This window comes from Protopterus annectens, chromosome 8.part0 (assembly GCF_019279795.1).
Source record: "Protopterus annectens isolate FY-2018-M chromosome 8.part0, PAN1.0, whole genome shotgun sequence".
NCBI classification, from domain to species: Eukaryota; Metazoa; Chordata; order Ceratodontiformes; family Protopteridae; genus Protopterus; species Protopterus annectens.
Window position 1 is genome coordinate 1,411,236,407 of NC_056741.1, and position 14,208 is coordinate 1,411,250,614.

The following is a 14,208-nucleotide window of genomic DNA, read 5'->3' on the forward strand; positions in this document are numbered from 1 at the left end:
GCTCCAGCCATGGCTTTCTGCTGTTAGGATTGTTATAGTAGTACTTCATATTCTATGTAAACCAGCAAACAAGATTTGTCTGCAGGACTCTCGTTTGACACAATCCATGCATACATTCAGTTTTTTTCAGTCATTTTATAGTACATTATCTTCTGTCTAAGCCTTTGTTGTTGAGACAGTCTGCCACAACTGTCAACTGAGCTGTGGTCATCTGCTGCTAGCAGAGATTACTGCCACTGGTAATGTTACGCTGTTAAGCAATTCTGAAGTGTGCATCATTGTAGAGTTGCACAAGGAAAGGAGCAAGTTGCAATACTTAATAAATTGTTGCTTGTCATTATTTCCTTAATTTGGTGTGCAACTTCATTTATATCTCCTTTTGCAGTAGTTTGCATGCATTATTAAATATGAAATAGTGGATGTTTCACTGCTGCGCAACTTGTATCTCTGAAATACCCACACACTGCATATTGCCACTAACTCTGTAACATGCTACTTCATACAGTTAAGTTTGCTTACTAAATTGATCCTAAGTTTCCACTTCACAGAGTTGTAGTTGGTTTTAGTGGTGTAAGCAAAATGGCAACACCTGGTCAGAAAGTATGGGTATAGACTGCACACATTTAGCAGTAAAAGCTCCATGTGACCCCCCCCCCCCCCAACTCACTGAATGCTGAATGAGTGGCATTTTTTGTGGCCGTTTTTGTACTCCATTTCTGTGGTATGTTTTAAAAACTGTTTTGAAGTGTCTTAGTTTTTCAGATGTTTTAGTAGTTTAGAGATCTCTATATTGCAATTTATTTTTTAGATTGTTTACTGTTTAGTGTGTGGACAGTTTGTTTAGATGGAATCTGTTTTGATGGGTATGCCATTTTTTTGTTGACTAACTGTCATTATTGTTTTATTTCATTCTTTAACTTTTTGTTTCAATATGAATTGATTTTTAGTATTTTCTGTGCTCCTTTTCCTTCTGTGCCTAATGACTTTCTGCCTCCCTTCCCATTCGTTACACTCTTCATTTAAAGACACACTTCAAGGACAAGAGTTGACTAATGGGACCATCAGTCAGGCAGCTATGGACATGTTTGTTTATTTGCCTGCATCACCTGATGCAGATGATCATATTTCAGTTTTGGACTTTATGCCCTCCCATTGGATGCAGGGGCACTTTTACATTACCATGGTGGCCTACAGTGCTGTTGCCTTTTATATGCATATTCCCACACACACTCATTGAGCGCTACTGTTGATAACTAGGTAACACTGAGGTTTATGTCCATGGTCTGTCTGTTGCACTTTTGGTGCCTACAAACTTCTGTTTGCTGGTGGTAGGCAGCAGATGGGACTAGGATTCCCCTCCAGTAAGATGGGCGAGCTGGCATAGACTACTGACTGATATGTCTGAATGATATGATTCATAGACTGAATGAAAACAGTGTCATCATTAAAGTTCTGGTGCTGGATCGTGGTCGTCCCTTCTGGAGTGTTTATTTCATTTTGGATTTTAGCAATAGACTACTCACTCCCAGAAATGCATTTTATTTTTACTTTTTTTTATCAAAAGGTGGTATAGGATTGAGTTTGGTTGCTTTAGATGAGATAGAGTGTTATGAAACTGTGTGCAAGGCCTTGTTTTGCATGTGCAATGGGAACTTTTACTTTAGTTTTTAGCAGCTAGCTTTAACATGGTAGGTTTACTAAAATTGTAATAGGACTGATGCACCAAGGAGGCATATAAATTTGATGATGTAGCAGTAGTGTAGATGAAGAAAAACAGTGTAATTTACTAGATATGTTTTTATCAGATCCTTCATTGTACTGTCTTAAATATTACTTACTTGCTAATTGACTAAGTACTTGGTTGAGGTAGGTTAGGCATTTGGAGATGTGTCCTATACACACTTCTCATGGGAGTTATGCCAGACATGGCGAGCTAAGAGGAGATTCTGAGGCAGCTCTAGGACATAGTGGAGGGATTACATATTTTACAGAAAGATATGGGACTGATGCTGAGCTACGGGAAAGTCTGATGTGCCTTGCTTAGCTTTTTATCTCCATGACCTTAGCCAAGACAAGTGGTTTAGAAAATGGATGGCTGGAAAATGTTGAAGTGTACACAGCAGTATGTGCTTTGATTAATGCCTCATAACCAACATTTTAATGAAATCGGTGTCTTGTTTTCCAAATCAGAGATATTTTAATGTAGAGTCCAGCATCAGATGAGTGCATTCTCTTAGTTGCTTTAAGAGTAGATAAATAGAAAGAAAGTAGCCTGTGGAAGCCTACCTAGCGGATGATGATAATTTTATGCACCCCCAATGCTTTCATTGTGCTGTGAGATACTATTGTGATGCTCTGCTACCAAGCAGATGATAATTTTATGCCCCCCCCAATGCTTTCATTGTGCTGAGATACTATTGTGATGCTCTGAAGAGGTTATAATTAATATGCAAGTGCAGCTAGCTTTCTGTACGAAACTGCAAAAAGAGTTACTAGATGCTAGAAGTGTTTTGTTAATTATAAGTAATGTTTTTGCATTGCAGTTAATTATGAAAATAATTAGTTATTTTTTAATTTATTGGCATGAGGAACGCAAGTTTTTTATGGGTAGGAGCAATATTAATAAAATAAATTTTTATGTTTTATTTTAGGAAGCAGAGAGTAACCCAAAGTGTCGTCGGCTGCAGCTTAAAGACATCATTCCTGTTGAGATGCAAAGACTCACTAAATACCCACTTTTACTGGAAAATATTGCTAAGTACTCAGGTACTCATCAGTTTATTTCATGTCAGATTGCAAATGGCAAACAGATCATTGGGAGCCAGTGTAATGCAGCTGAAAGCAGTACCTGTTCAGTCATTATACATTTTGAAATTGCTTTCTTACTGTTTAACTTTCATTCAAGTAAGAGTTCTGTGTTTAGAAGTATGAGTTTGTATAGGTTTGCCTCAATGAAAAAAAAATAAAATAGACACTATTTGCTTCAAGTAGTTTCAAATGATGCAGCCATTGTTTTATTGAATGTAAAGAAGTTATATTGAATGCAAGGCTGTGTGGGGAAAAAAAACTGTTTTGCTTGTTTTACATCCAAATGAAACATACCAGTTAGCAGAATGGTAACTGTTTGTGTCATTCTAAATGATGCAGAATTAGTCCTCTTTAATGTAGGAAAGGAAAGAAACTTTTTATACTGGATGCAACATTGTGGAGAAACATCTGCGCCTTGTTTTATAGCCAAACAAGTCTATCAGAAGAATGGCTAATTTTCTTTGTTAGAAGAGCAGTCAGAATTTTCATAATTGCGTGCTTTAAGCAGTCATTCAATTGATTATACAAACCTATAGTGATCTTTGTCTTTCACTGGACATTTTTCTCAAATTTGCTTACTACTATGGTGGTACAAGTCCACTCTAAGGTCATCAGCTCATTGTGGCTTATTGCACTTGTATGATTGGTGTGTATTGCAGCTGTCATGTTTTATGGGGTCAGCAGGCAATACTACAAAGTTTTGTTACATTATAACTGTATTTTTATCATTCTTTTACCCACAGAGTGTAGAAAGTTTGAGAATCAGTCCAACAGTCTTTGGCTATTTTTTGTATATTAACTTAACCCAGTATGGTCAAAAGACACAAGCACTTTTTTTGACAGGGGAATTAGTCAGTCTTACAGAATACTCCTGTTGACTGAAAGGAATCAAACCCAGGACTCTAGGATGAAGTTTGTTTAGTTATTTACCAGACTAGAACCTGAAATCCCAACACTTTACTTTTCATATGACAGCCATCCTCGGTTAGTACTAGACTAACTGCCCTTGCAGGCCATTTTAAGTCTAGCCAATTATTCCATCTGAGAATCAAACCCTGTACCTTGTGTCTTTAAAGTAAACACCTTAATCGTTATGCCACCCCCAATCCCTAAAGTGAAAAACCCACACCACATGGAGAACGCAAGGCCTGGGTTCCGTAATTTCTCTAAGCTTTGATTTGAGACTTCAACCTAAGACCTCTAACATACAATGCTGGTGTCATTGCTACTGGACCAGCAAGAGCCTCATCATATTTCATTCAGTCCTTTTACCCTGAGGCATATGCATACACTTAATGCTTATCTTGGTTTAACACTTTTATTAATAAGCTTGGGCTAGACTTTTTGATTTTATTGGAATAGGTAGCAGTAAATTTTCTTTTGAAATTTTGCTTTGGATGATGATGTATTGGTAGTCCTTATAATTTGCTCTGTCCTGAGGGTAGCATTTAATTCTTAAGAAGTGTGTGTATATTAATGCATTGATGTTGCCTTCTGTTACGTGACATGGGGGCATCTGCAAGTGCCTTTCCATAACAGATTGTTTTTATTTAATTGTTTATAGTGTTGGTTAATTGGAATAATATTCTTGTCCAGATAGGATCTATTTCAGACAAAGTCTAGTGAAAAGCATAATGTATATGCTGTAAAAATATTCATTAGACTAATATATGGACAGATGTCTAATGCACAGGCAAATGTGTAGAAGTAAGAAGTTAACAGCTGTGTACATGTGAAAGTCATCATCATCTTCTTTCGGCTGTTCCCATTAGGGATCGCCACAGTGGATCATCTATTTCCATTTCTTCCTGTCCTCTGCATCTTGCTCTCTCACACCAACCACCTGCATGTCCTCTCTCACCACATCCATAAACCTTATCTTAGGCCTTCCTCTTTTCCTGTTGTCTTCATCCTTAACATCTTTTTCCCAATATACTCAACATCCCTCCTCAGCACATGTCCAAACCAACATAATCTTGCCTCTCTGGCTTTGTCTCCAAACCTTCCAACCTCTGCTGACAGTCTAATATACTTATTCCTAATCCTGTCCACCCTCGTCACACCCAGTGCAAATCTTAACATCTTTAACTCTGCCACATCCAGCTCTAACTCGTGCCTTTTTGTCAATGCCACTGTCTCCAACCCATATAACATAGCTAGTCTCACTACCCTCTTGTAGACCTTCCCTTTCACTCTTACTGGTACTCGTCTGTCACAAATCACTCCTGACACTCTTCTCCACCCACTCCATCCTGCCTGTACTCTCTCTTTCACCTCTCTTCCACACTCAACATTACTCTGAACTATTGATCCCAAGTATTTAAACTCATCCACCTTTGCCACCTCTACTTCTTGCGTCCTCACCATTCCTCTATCCTCCCTCTCATTCACACACACATATTCTGCCTTAGTCCTGCTGACCTTCATTCCTCTTCTCTCTCGAGCATATCTCCATCTCTCCAGGGTCTTCTCCACCTGTTCCCTACTCTTACTACAGATCACAATGCCATCTGCAAACATCATAGTCCACGGGGACTCCTGTCTGATCTCGTCTGTCAACATGTCCATCACCATTGCAAATAAGAAAGAGCTCAGAGCTGATCCTTGATGTAATCCCACCTCCACCTTAAACGCATCTGTCACTCCCACCGCAGCCTTCACCGCTGTCACACTACCCTCGTACATATCCTATACCACTCTTACATACTTCTCTGACACTCCCAACTTCCTCATACAGTACCACAACTCCTCTCTAGGCACCCTGTCATATGCTTTCTCTAAGTCTACAAAAACACAATGCAACTCCTCCTGACCTTCTCTGCACTTCTCCATCAACAATCGCAGAGCAAACATCGCATCTGTAGTGCTCTTTCCTGGCATAAAAACATACTGCTCATCACTAATCATCACGTCCCTTCTTAACCTAGCTTCCACTACTCTTTCCCATAACTTCATTCTGTGACTGATCAATTTAATCTCTCTGTAGTTACTAGAGCTCTGCACATCACCCTTATTCTTAAAAATCGGCACCAAAACACTTTTTCTCCATTCCTGAGGCATCCTCTCACTTTCTAAAATTTCATTAAGCAATCTGGTTAAAAACTCCACTGCCATTTCACCTAAACACCTCCATGCTTCCAAATTAGAACTATTATTTTAAGAGTAGTGTCTTTCAGGTGCACTTTTTAGCAGAGGTGCTTTGAGGTGTAAGGTTATGATATGTAAAAGAGGAGTGATTTTATATAATATCATTAAGATTGATCGTAAATGTTATACTAGTTGTTTCAGTCATTGTTTAAAGCCAGTAAATTCTTTGAGGCTGGAGAAATGACGGTCATGTGTTTTGGTTACAGTTACTGAAAGAAGGGGTCACCAAAGTGTTGATTTTTGTAGGCGATGCAGAACTGACACTTCACTTTTTTTAGATCTAATGTTTTAAGTTGTAGTCTGCCTGCAACATGTAAGAAAGATTACAGTTTTAGGAGTCTGAATTAGAGATCTTGGCATTTAGATTTAATTTTTTGATGGGTAGCTTTTTGACCTTTTACAGCACCATACAGTGAAGTTCTGAGTAAGGAAATAAAATAAGGCTGAAATGTTGTTGTCCTTTTGAGAGGTACTTAATATAGTATGCACATACACATTTACACACACAGTTAGGAAGTCATATTCCAGTTGCAGGAGAAGTATGCTTGTGCTATTTACAGGTCTGCATTTGTGGAAGTGATACCATGAAATTTTCTTTGACTGGGGAAAGCATTTTTTTTAAGATTTTGCATATTCTGTATGGAGGCTAAAGGTTTTTCCTACCATATGTCAACATATTTGAAACATGATCTTGGGATCAGAGCCAAACCTCGGCTCTGACTCGGCCGTACTCTAGCTTAAAAACTTCTGGTTGACTCGTGGCTAGGAGGTATCCCATGGTGCATCACTAACACAACTCGCTCGTTCAACTCAGACATGATTCTTCTTGGCCGTGGCTAAGTGAAATTTTTTCAATATCTTTGACTGGTTTATTGTTGGCTAATATAACCTTTTTGGTAGTGTAGTGTGTTTTTTGCAGTCTGTGTCTGTTTCAGCCTATTTTGTTTGTATGTTGATTGGCTGTTCTTTTGTTGGCCTCTTGAATCCCTGGTCACTACCTCTTGTGCTGCTTGTTCTCCTTCTTGTTTTTCTCTCCTTGGGCTAGGCCCGTTTAAGTTAGAGGACTTAGTCCTCAGTTCTGTTTGTCTCTCCTTGGGCTAGGCCCATTTAAATTAGAGGACCTAGTCCTTGGTTCTGTTGTCCATTTCTCCCTGGGCTAGGCCCATTTAAATTGGAGGACCAAGTCCTCGAATTATCTCTTTCTCCTCTTAGGGCTAGGCCGTTTAAGTTAGAGGACCTAGTCTCCTCTGTTTGCCTATTTGTTTCTATCTTGAATAGAGTTGTTTGTTAGCGATTTTGCTATGTCAAAAGATGCTAAGGATCATAAGCCTTCGGGCTTCAAAAAGTGCATTATAAATGTGCCCAGAAAATGTCCAAGACAGATGGGCACAGTTTTTGTGTTTACTGTTTGGGGGCTATCCACCTCCGAGTCTTGCCTGTTTTGTCATGCATTCAGTCCTCGTGTTCTTCAGGAGAGGAAGAACAAACTTATTTTGAAAGGACTATTGAAACATTCCTTTAAGGAGGAATTGCCATCCTCGTCATCCAGCTCTAAATCTCCTTCCTCTTCAAGAAAGATCGACCAAAAGCTACAAAAAGGCGGTCTCCCACCCATTCTGTGTCGGAGCTGCCAGACAAAATTACCAAAGTGACTACACCCTCGTCGGCTCCACTGGTTTCGGTGCCTACAGAGGTTACCATTCTGGATCCATCAGTTTCGGCTCCAGGAGCTTTGGAGCTGATAACTGACACTACGTCTCAGAGCTGGTCGGCTGAACTCTGACCCGTTTCCCCAACTGTTACGTCACCTATATTCCAGTGATCTAGATCCCCCACTCTATCTTCCAGGTCCTCTAGGAGCCTTTCAGATGAGGACGTCGAGAGAGTGGTGCGTAGACTGCTTCAGACTTTGGCGCTGCCAAATTTTCTTTCGGCTCTGTCCCAGTCGACTCCAGGGCCTAAATATGCTCTCACACCCTGTCGATATTCCTCCTCCAAGCTTCTCTGAGCCTTCGGAGCCAGAATTGTCAGTGCCTCGGGTTGTGAAAAGGTCGGTTCCAGCTTCCTCAGTTGGTCTCTCGATTTCGATATCCACTCCGACCCTTTTGGTGCCGTCTGTGGGGTCTAGGGTTCTTAGTTCTCCGGGGCCTGAGGGGAGCACTTCACATCGAACTTCGGTTCCGTGCCTACCTCTCGGTGTTTTGACATAGATGAGCTTGGACCCCACATCTGCCTCAGAGCCCATCTCCTTGGTGCTGAGGACCGCCTCTGCATCTTCGTAGCGGAGGGCATACTTGGAGCCAGGAGGATTGGCCTTCGAGGTGATGAGCAGTGTGCTGTCCAGATCTTCAGTTTCAACCACAGGTACTGACACTTTCCCCTAAAGCGCCGACTTCAGTCTCCGCTCCCTCTCTCTCCCAACACAGCAGAGACTCACAGCCTCAGGAAACCTCCATGAGTGGTCCCCAGTCTTCCAGAATACCATTCTGAGGAGCCACCTGGGAAGAAAACTTGTAAGAGGAAACATGTTGACTCCCCTGATGAGTCTATTACATCAGGCACTGACCTCGAAGAGTCAGAATGGTCCGCCAAGTCGTCCTCTGATGATATCTCATTCGCAGATATCCTTGAGATCCTGAAACAGAGGCGCGGCTGGCCCACCACAGCCCCTTCTGATGAGGAGTCAGTGTTCCTGAAGGCTTTCAGTTCTCAACCCTCTTCCTCTTGGGTGTCTCCACCTTTTGACGAACTACTGGATCTAGTGATTCAAAAGGTGTGGGAATCTCCTGATTCTGTGAAATCGGTTCCCAGAAGACCAAATACATTTTTGTCAGCACCCCAGGACAAGGATTTTCTTACTAAGGGCATTCCAGTAGATGCCATAGTGGTGGCAGCAGCCACCAAAAGGGAACTTGCCGAAACTTCCTCCACTGTCCATCCACCAAACAAGGAGTCTCGAATGATGGATAGGTACGGAAAGCGTGTCTTTTCTTCAGCGGCTTTTACACTCAGATCGCTGAACTACCTGTCTCATTTCACAAGGCTCCAGAGAGATCTCCTAAAGGAGCTGGAAGATACTCTACAGGATAACGTAGCTGATGCGGTATCTCAGAAGGTTAACGCACAGATGTCTATCCTAAATTCTATTGTGAACTCCTCCATGAGGCTGAAAACTTATGCAGCTGATGGAGCGAGTAGGGCAGTGGATTCGGGAGTCTCCCTTAGGAGGCATTCCTGGATGCATTTGTGTAACTTTGCAGAGGCCTTTAAGTCTATGTTTACCAATGCCCCTTTTGAAGGATCCTCATTGGTTGGAACCAAGGTAAAGGACAACACTCATCAGGTGCGAACAAGAAGGAAAAACCCTGTCTGCCATGGGAGTCCATTTTTCCGTTCCTTCTAGACCCTATCCCAAGGGACAGAAGGGCGACAAAATGTGGTTCAAAAAGTCACAAAGGTTTTTTCAGGACACACAATGGTAGACGCCACCCTAGGGGTAGAGGAGGCCCATAGAACCAGGGAGACCGTGATTCCTTTTGTAGTCGTCCCTATCAGTGCTCATGAAAGGAGGCTCGACTGAGCATCTCTGGAGCCAGTCGGGGGTCGTATTTCTTTATACTCAGAAGTCTGGCACAATATCACTCAAGACAGGTGGGCATTAAATATAATTACTAGAAGTTACCATATTCCCTTCTCTTTTCCACCCCCTCGGACCAGACGATCCCAGATGTGCCACCCAATTACAGGGATTCAGCAACTCTAGAAATCCAAAAGTTGCTCGTAAGGAGAGTCATCCAACCCTTCCCCGCAGACCAAGTAGGATTAGGGACTTGCACCAGATTCTTTTTGGTGCCAAAAAGAACAGGAGACTTGAGATCCATCTTGGATCTCAGCAAATTGAATGAATCTGTACAGAAGTCCAAGTTCCGAATGGTCACATTACAGTCGATACTCCCGTTGTTAGGGAAAGACATTTTGGATGTGCTCCATAGACCTCCAAGATGCATACTACCATATCAAAATGGACAGGGCATCAAGGAGTCATTTATGCTTCTGGCTGGAAGCCAGTCATCATCAGTTTTGCGCCCTGCACGTTGGTCTCACCACAGCCCCCAGGGTGTTCACCAAATGCATAGCAGTGGTCACTGCTCACTTGAGATGTCAGGGATTCCAAGTATTTCTGTACCTGGACGATTGGTTCCTGACTGTCACCACCAGGCATCTACTGTTGCAGGCCAGGGACACTATTTCAACTTGCCTGCAGTTAGGGATTACAGTAAATTGGTAAAAGTCTGCATTATTGCCCTCTCAGCATGTGAATTTTATTGGTGCAGAAATAAACACTGTCTCCATGAAGGCTTATCTTCATGTAGAAAGAATTCAGAACCTCAGGGAACGAGTTTTGAGCTTACTTCCTCTAAAGAAAGCAAAAGCAAAGGTGGTGCTCAAGTTGTTAGGGACAATGGCTTCGACAATAACGTTAGTTCCATTAGCCAAGACTGCACATATGAGGGTCCTGCAGTGGTTACTTTTTGCCCAATGGTCACTGCAGTATCTACTTCTGTCTCACCCCATTCTGATAGCAGATTTGTGCAAACAGGATCTTCGCTGGTGGACCCAGTCCAGCAATCTGAACTCAGGCAGACCGTTTCTTCCTCCCACTCATTGCCACCGTGAGCACGGATGCCTCCCAGATGGGGGGTGGGGGGCATTATCTAGGGAGAACAGTCCAAGGCATGTGGCAGGAACACGAGGCTCATTTGCGTATCAACATTTTGGAGATGAGAGCAGTGCTTCTGGCGTTGCATGCACCTCACAGCTTTCTTCCTCTAGGGACAATTGAGATCCACTTGGACAATATGTCTGTGGGCAGGGTACATAAACAAACAAGACGGGACCAAATCTTACCCCCTCTGCAGAAAAACCCTTTGAGTGTGGGAGTGGGCAGTGTCTTCCCAGCGCTTTCTGGTCACAGCGCAGATCCCGGGGAAATCCAACGTCATTGCGGACAGGCTCAGCAGAGCTGTTCTGATGCCTCACGAGTGGTCTCTGAACACATACATTGCGGAACAAATCTTTCGTAAATGGGGTCAGCCTTGCTGTGATCTGTTTGCCACCCCTCTCAATGCCAAATGCAGCAGCTACTTCACCCTGATTCCCCCGGAAGGGGAAACACCAAGAGATGCACTCGTTCACAATTGGCCCTCGGGACTTCTCTATGCTTTTCCTCCTTTCCCCCTCATATCGAAAGTAATTCAGAAAGCAGCATCCTTGGGAAGCAAAATTATCCTAATTGCTCCTTACTGTCCTCGACAGATTTGGTTCCACTTTCTCAGACCTCATCTAATAGACGAACCGTGGACGCTGGACCCTGTGCCAGATTTGCTGACGCATGTCAGGGGTGTTCCATCCCTCACTCCACACACAGCCTGACAGCTTGGCTGCTCCAATTCCATCCCTAATCAGGCTTCATGACTTTTCTCCCGATGTTGTACACATTCTGACACCCTCTCTCAAACCTTCTATCAGAAAATGGAAAAGATTCTCCTTTTGGGCCCATGAGAGAAACCTGGATACTTATACAGCTTCCATTTCTGCCTTTTTAGATTTCCTTTCTCAGTTATTCAACCAAGGTTCAGCAGCTGCCACTATTAAAGTTCAATTAGCAGCCATTTCCACCTTTCATTTGGCCAGTGAACCTAATCTTATGGCTCATAGGCTGTGTAGAGCCTTTCTTAAAGGGATCACCTTGTTAAGACCCCCAGTCATGGATCCGGTGGCACGAAGGGATTTTAACTTTGTTCTCCATAAACTTATGTCAAGCCCGTTTGAACCTTCAGCTACATGTGACCTCAAGTTTTTATCTTGGAAACTATATTTTTAGTGGCCATCACTTCTGTAAGAAGGGTTTCTGAACTGCAAGCTCTTTTCATTAAGCCCACTTATTTGGTGTTTCATAAAGATTAGGGTCTCCTTACGGACAAACCCTTCCTTTATTCCTAAGGTTTCTTCTCAAGCCAATATTAATCGATCTATTGAATTGCCTGTATTCTTCCCTAATTTTTCCAACAAGGCAGAGTACAAATTTCACCAGCTGGATGTGCATAGACAATTGCGTTTTTATCTGGACAGAACTAAAGATTTCAGAAGGTCAGATCAATTGTTTGTTTCCTTTTCAGATACTAGAAAGGGCCTTCATTTTTCTAAAGTCACATTATCTCACTGGATTTCCATCTGCATTTCCTTTGTCTATTCATCCAGTGGCAAAGATCTTCCCTTCAAGGTGAAAGCTCATTCTACCAGGTCTGTGTCTACCTCGGTAGCTTTTCAGGATAAAATTCCAATAGACAACATTTGTGCTGCTGCAACATGGGATTCACTTCATACATTTATTACTCACTACAAATTGGATATGGCTTCCAGGAACAGGTCTTCCTGTGGTTCCACAGTACTCAGGAGCATTTTCCAATGAGCCACCCAAGATGAAGGTGCTAGGGACACTGTCCCAAGAGTAAGAATGAAGGCAAGATAGGACTACACAACATAAAGAAGTTATGTACCTACCATAACTTTCGATGTTTGTAGTCCATCTCGCCCTTCATTCTTATGAACCCACTCTCCTGCCCCCTCCGTGAGGACCTGGGGGTAGAGTGTCTCCTGTTTGTTTGGTTATGTTAGTCCTTTCGACTTGGTTTGTTCTTTGTCACTGTATGTTTCTCCTTGCAGCAAACAAGATCTGGGTTGTGTTAGTGATGCATCATGGGATACCTCCTACCCACAAGCCAACCAGAATTTTTCAAACTAGAGTATGGCCGAGCCGAGGTTTGGCTCCGATCCCAAGAGTAAGAATGAAGGACGAGATGGACTACAAACATCGAACGTTATGGTAGGTACATAACTTCTTTGTAGTTCCAGTTTGCTACTTGCTGTATTCAAAGTAAAACCAGATATGAGGATTGTGTGTTAGATTAATCCATAAATTAAAGATAATTGCTTATTTTTTCTCAGCCACTGTTGACGTCTGGCTATCAACTGATCACATTGCTCTTACTTCCTTGGTTCTTCACATGGTTATGTGATAAAAAAAAAAAAAAAAAAACAAGCATGATGCCTCACCTTTTCTTATCTGAGAACATGCATACAGAGAGGGGTACTGCATGAGCCTATAAGGTATAGTTATCACTTATGCTGGACATCACCATGGCCTGATGCATCTCTAGGGCAAGTACTGTATGGTGGTTCCTGGTCTCCACTTGGGGTATCAAATCATTTCCATGTCTGAGCACACACCCTTCATTTCAACAAGCCACAGAGAGGCATGCAGGCAAAAACTACTTTTTCCCCCAGGCAGTGGCTTTATTGCCCAGGCTATTTTTTACCTTAGCTGCCTGTGTTGTAGTCAGGACCTCTTCACTATGGCAAAGTCTTTTTTTTTTAGTTCAAGTTCATTTAGGTTTCAGTAGTGCAATTAGCCATTTAGTTTTTGTATAGACTCTTATTGACAGAGAGCAGTAGGTTAGAGTAAATGGAAGTAAAGACTTGAAATAAGTGAGGATAGGACAGAGGTTTATGGAACTCCTTGAAGTTACGGCTCTGTGGATGACGTGGAAAAATACAGTTTTGACATAGAATTAGAGTGTATGAAATGTGTTAAAGTTACTGATGTAAATTGTTCATTTCTATTAGTCTTATCCTCCTCTTGGAAATTTTACTGCACAGTTTACTGACTGCCTTACTGATTTGGTGATGGAATACCAAAAATAGCTACTGTTAGAGGATTTTGATATCTGGATTGATGCTAGGACAAATCTGTTTTCTTTCATCACATCTTCAACTTACGTGCTGTCAGAATTTTTATTCAGCTTGTTACTGCTATTGTTGCTTTAAAGGGTCACACACATCATTACATGTTTTTATATACTTAGGTTTTGTAGTTGCTCGAGTGAGAGTGGAACAAATTTCTTGGTGCTGTCATGATTCGGTATTTTTTTTTTTTTTAAATTTGCGTAAATTTTCTCCTATTTTTTTATTGGGTCTTTTGGTAGTGTTTGTTTGCTGTAAGCAATTACCATTGAGTCTTGATTGAGTGTTCTTTAATCTAGTCAAATTCCACTGAAAAACTGACCCAAATAGTTTGATCATTTTTGGATACTATGAATACAGAGAAACAGTTGCAGACTTCAAAGTTCATAGATTGCTAATTATCTCAGAGAAGGTAGAAGATCATATCATGGTGATATTTTATGTTAAAAG

General features: G+C 41.8%; 1 protein-coding gene across 2 annotated transcripts in view; it reads left to right on the forward strand.

Moving 5' to 3' along the window:
* ARHGEF12 (Rho guanine nucleotide exchange factor 12) overlaps positions 1 to 14,208 on the forward strand; it is a 3,716,336-nt gene that overhangs the window by 2,396,462 nt on the left and 1,305,666 nt on the right. For both annotated transcript variants that reach the window (XM_044081016.1, XM_044081015.1), the window contains one exon: positions 2,652 to 2,766. In XM_044081016.1, coding sequence (XP_043936951.1) covers positions 2,652 to 2,766 — 115 coding nt within the window. The remainder of the gene's footprint in view (positions 1 to 2,651; positions 2,767 to 14,208) is intronic.